Source organism: Notothenia coriiceps, unplaced genomic scaffold, assembly GCF_000735185.1.
Source record: "Notothenia coriiceps isolate Sejong01 unplaced genomic scaffold, NC01 NC01_scaffold00014821, whole genome shotgun sequence".
Taxonomy (NCBI): domain Eukaryota; kingdom Metazoa; phylum Chordata; class Actinopteri; order Perciformes; family Nototheniidae; genus Notothenia; species Notothenia coriiceps.
In genome coordinates, this window is record NW_011347522.1 from 1209 (window position 1) to 4812 (window position 3604).

Here is a 3604-nt window from a genome sequence, read left to right on the forward strand (position 1 = left end):
TCGTGTGACTGCATGTGCCGAACCGTGACGGTATGGGACGAATACGGATACTGTTACACCCCTACCACACACACTTTAATTGTGTATCAACACTTCATCACACAGGTTGCTGTCTTAGCAGGCTTTAATGCAGAGTGTAGTGTTAGCTTACAACTCTCAAACACAGAGATCAAACGTCATTCTAACCTCAGCCAGAGGCCTCTGAGGAGCAGATGGAGGGCAGGAGGGTCTTCAGCGATGAAGAGAACGATCGGTGGGAGTTGTGCAGCTATCATGACTGTTGTTTTAAGATAATGTTGATTTAAATCTGTCATTGTTAGGTTCCACATACTGGTTCTTAACTGATTCGTAAAAGTACTTGTATAGCAGCCTACTGATCAATAGTATGCTTTATTTTTATTTACAGTGAATGTATGAACTCCAAACAGAGGGGTTTAAGATGAGATGAGCACATACAACACATCAGTGTTTTTGAGGCTGTGGCTCAGGGGGTAAATGGGAGTCCAATCAGAGGAGCAGTGGTTCAATCCAAGTTTCCATTGGACAAGATACTGAGCCCCATAAACAGTCAAATGAACGCTCCAATTAACAAATTTTTAGGTGGTAAAACATTGAAACATAAACACTGCAACAACAGTAGCTGTTGATTTTAGCTCACGTTCTGCAGAATGTCATAAATGATAGTGATATAATCTCATTAAAAAGTAAAGACTTTATGTACAAATTCTCCAGGGACCATTCTTGTTGATGCTTATACATTCTACCTGGTATCTGCCAAGACCTGCAAACAAACAAACATTGCTCTGTTTCTCATCCTCTGTATTCCTGTCTCCAGTTTAAGATCCGTGTTCTGTCTAAGCTGGCTGCAGAGTTGAACTCCTACATGCCAGAGAAAGTTCCAGAGGACACCAGCAGCCTCCTGCGCTCCCCCATGCCGGGCACCGTGGTGGCTGTGTCCGTCAAGCCTGGAGACACGGTAACACATGATGAGAGCTTTACACACCGGCATCCACAGTGCACAGTTCTTATTTGTACCTGGGGTCACCTGACTGATCCATGTTCCAGGGTACACTGCAAACTGCCTTGCTCTGTGACCTCGGTCTGTCCTTCTTATTTGGTCTAGGCCTCTGAGTTCCAATGAAAGGAAATATTGATGTTAAAGCATAAAGTGAAGTTTTACACAAAAGTGTGCTTCCGTTTTGACTTGCCCTTATCCTGTTTCAACATGCACAAATCCAGCTCCATCAAGACATGTTTTTCCCCAGTTGTTTCCCTTTTTAGTAGGCCAGCTGGACGTTAGCATCTCAAGGGCTGCCTCGACAAAGAGCAACGGGATATTTCCATTGCTTTTTAGAATATTGCATAAAAAAAGATTTGTGGCAAACACGTTTTACTTACACATTTTGTTCAGCAGGATAATCTACACATATACAAAAATAGTTGTATGATGCAGTGCCTTGCTCAGGGGCATCACAGGGCCCAGAAGGTGAACTGGGAGCTCTCCAGGTACACTCCATATTTGAGGTCTGGTCCGCGACCCTGAGACCCACAGTCCAAGCCCCTACTGACTGAGCCACTGCTAAGCTAAAGGCTAATGTTGGGCTTGTTCACATTTTTCCACAACATAATGAGACTATCTCTTCAGCTTGTGTCAATGACTATTTCAGGCATCCAACCAATAACTCAATCACAAAAACATTGACTTCCAGACAAGGGCAATGGAAGTCTTTTTTTAAAGATGTATCTGTCATCACTGCACCGCTCTGTTCAGCCATGGGAGTGACATCAGCACTAGGGCTAATGTGGAGTTCACTTCACGGTCGTATAGTGTACAAGGGGCTTTGATCAGTGTTCTTGTGTGATCAGTGATTGTTTGTAATGTAGCTGCAGACTCACAGGGTGGACTGGAACACTACTCAGCCATTGTTCTTTTTGACTGAAACTGTGTGTGTGTGCAGGTTGCAGAGGGTCAGGAGATCTGTGTGATTGAAGCCATGAAGATGCAGAACAGTCTGACTGCTGCCAGGGGAGCAAAGGTAACAACATGAACAGTGACAGAGAACTAACAGTCATCATTGTTCCTAACTAATCTAGTTCATAGATTATAAGGCTTGTTGCTAAAATCAGTGAATCCCTACTCGTGAATATAAGGTCCACCAAATAGTTGCCAAAGTGGTAAATGATCAGGTGGAGAAGATTTTAATGAAACATGTAAAATAATAACATTCTGAATTGGCCTTTTAAAGTTTTCATGTTTTAATTTTCACCCGTGTGTGTGTGTCCTGTCCTCCAGGTGAAGAGTGTGCACTGTAAGGCGGGGGAGACAGTGGGAGAGGGAGACCTGCTGGTAGAGCTAGAATAAATATTGACCTTTGACGTGTGACATCACCAGGAAGAGCCTTACCCCCTCTGAGTCCTCAGAGGAGGATCCACACTGGACAATAACAGACGCTCCATTATGTTGCCAGTGGTTACTCTCCGGAGAGCCTCCCCCCCCCCACCATGACTCAGCAGTCTGCTCCACATGTAACGCTAACCCTGCAGCTGCACACAGACCTCCTGTAAATCTGTCCATGCTTCTGTTGAGTGTGTTTTCTAGACCTGATTGTTTGTGTTGTTTTTGGAGTCAGTTGAACCACATTTCAAAATATTGTCCCGTTTCACCTTCATGCTGTTTGCCTTGCAGATAGTTTCAGTTATATGCCAAGGTTTTTATGTCTGCTTCCAATAATATGGACTTAGACCTTTGGTGTGTAAGCTGCTCATGACTCTTCCAAATGTTATTTTTCTTTGATTTGAGAACCATTTGTCTCCATGGTGCAGGTCCAGCCTTGATCAGACCTCACTGAACCGGTGTATTTATATTACAACCAACTTTAACAATAATGTGACTTCTAGAAGCAATTGGCTGACCAGTGATGATTTAGGTTAGGTTTTCCTTATTAGAGACAGAGAACACTTTTGCAAACATCTTTCATCTGTAATTAATGAAGAGGAATTTTTTTAATGTAATAAAACTTTGATTAAAAAATAAACACTGGGATTAATATGTTCTATGAACCATGTGGTGTACTGTGTTAATCTGGCATAAAGTGTGTGCCTAAGAAGCATATATAGGAAATAAAGACTCCAATAAAGACTTTTCTGTTTCCCACATTTCTTTTTAAAGGCTCACAATAAAAAAAAAAGAAGTTTAATACTGTAAAACAAGCAACACACCTGTTCCCTCTGTGTCTCCATTGAGAGCTTCAAAAAGCAAATCAAGGTCTTTGATCCTCAGTAGATAAAGCCAGTCATCCTCTTTGGGAATCACTAATGCTTTTATTTTGTTGCTGGTGGTTTGTCATCTTCTCTCAACTGACTTCCACCCGGTTTGGTTCTCCCATTTTTAATCATCTTGTATTTTGTTGCATAAAAAGAACACATTTTTTGTAATTTCTCATGTGTTGTTCCCTCTAAATGTGTTAAGACTTTTTTTTTCCGATCAAGAATCATGATTAAAAATGGACTCACGGCTGTTATGATTGATATATCGGTTGATAAAGCTTACATTATAAATAGCAACCCCTGATAAGAAATGTCCCTCAGCTTTTAGGAACAGATA

At 41.7% G+C, this 3604-nt stretch overlaps 1 protein-coding gene across 1 annotated transcript; it reads left to right on the plus strand.

Moving 5' to 3' along the window:
- The first annotated feature begins 734 nt into the window (after nucleotides 1-734).
- On the plus strand, nucleotides 735-3142 carry LOC104948671 (propionyl-CoA carboxylase alpha chain, mitochondrial-like). Its single transcript, XM_010774895.1, has 3 exons — nucleotides 735-976; nucleotides 1959-2036; nucleotides 2294-3142. Exons 1-3 carry the CDS (start codon nucleotides 884-886, stop codon nucleotides 2360-2362), a joined length of 240 nt encoding a protein of 79 aa, XP_010773197.1. The 5' UTR covers nucleotides 735-883; the 3' UTR covers nucleotides 2363-3142.
- Nucleotides 3143-3604: the final 462 nt, after the last annotated feature.

What these genes read in the sequence shown, in the direction of transcription:
- LOC104948671 (XM_010774895.1), top strand. Translation starts at nt 884, where the DNA reads ATGCCAGAGAAAGTTCCAGAGGACACCAGCAGCCTCCTGCGCTCCCCC. An exon ending in CCGTCAAGCCTGGAGACACG is followed by an intron (nt 977 to 1,958) that starts GTAACACATGAT and finishes GTGTGTGTGCAG; the next exon opens with GTTGCAGAGGGTCAGGAGAT. An exon ending in CTGCTGCCAGGGGAGCAAAG is followed by an intron (nt 2,037 to 2,293) that starts GTAACAACATGA and finishes CCTGTCCTCCAG; the next exon opens with GTGAAGAGTGTGCACTGTAA.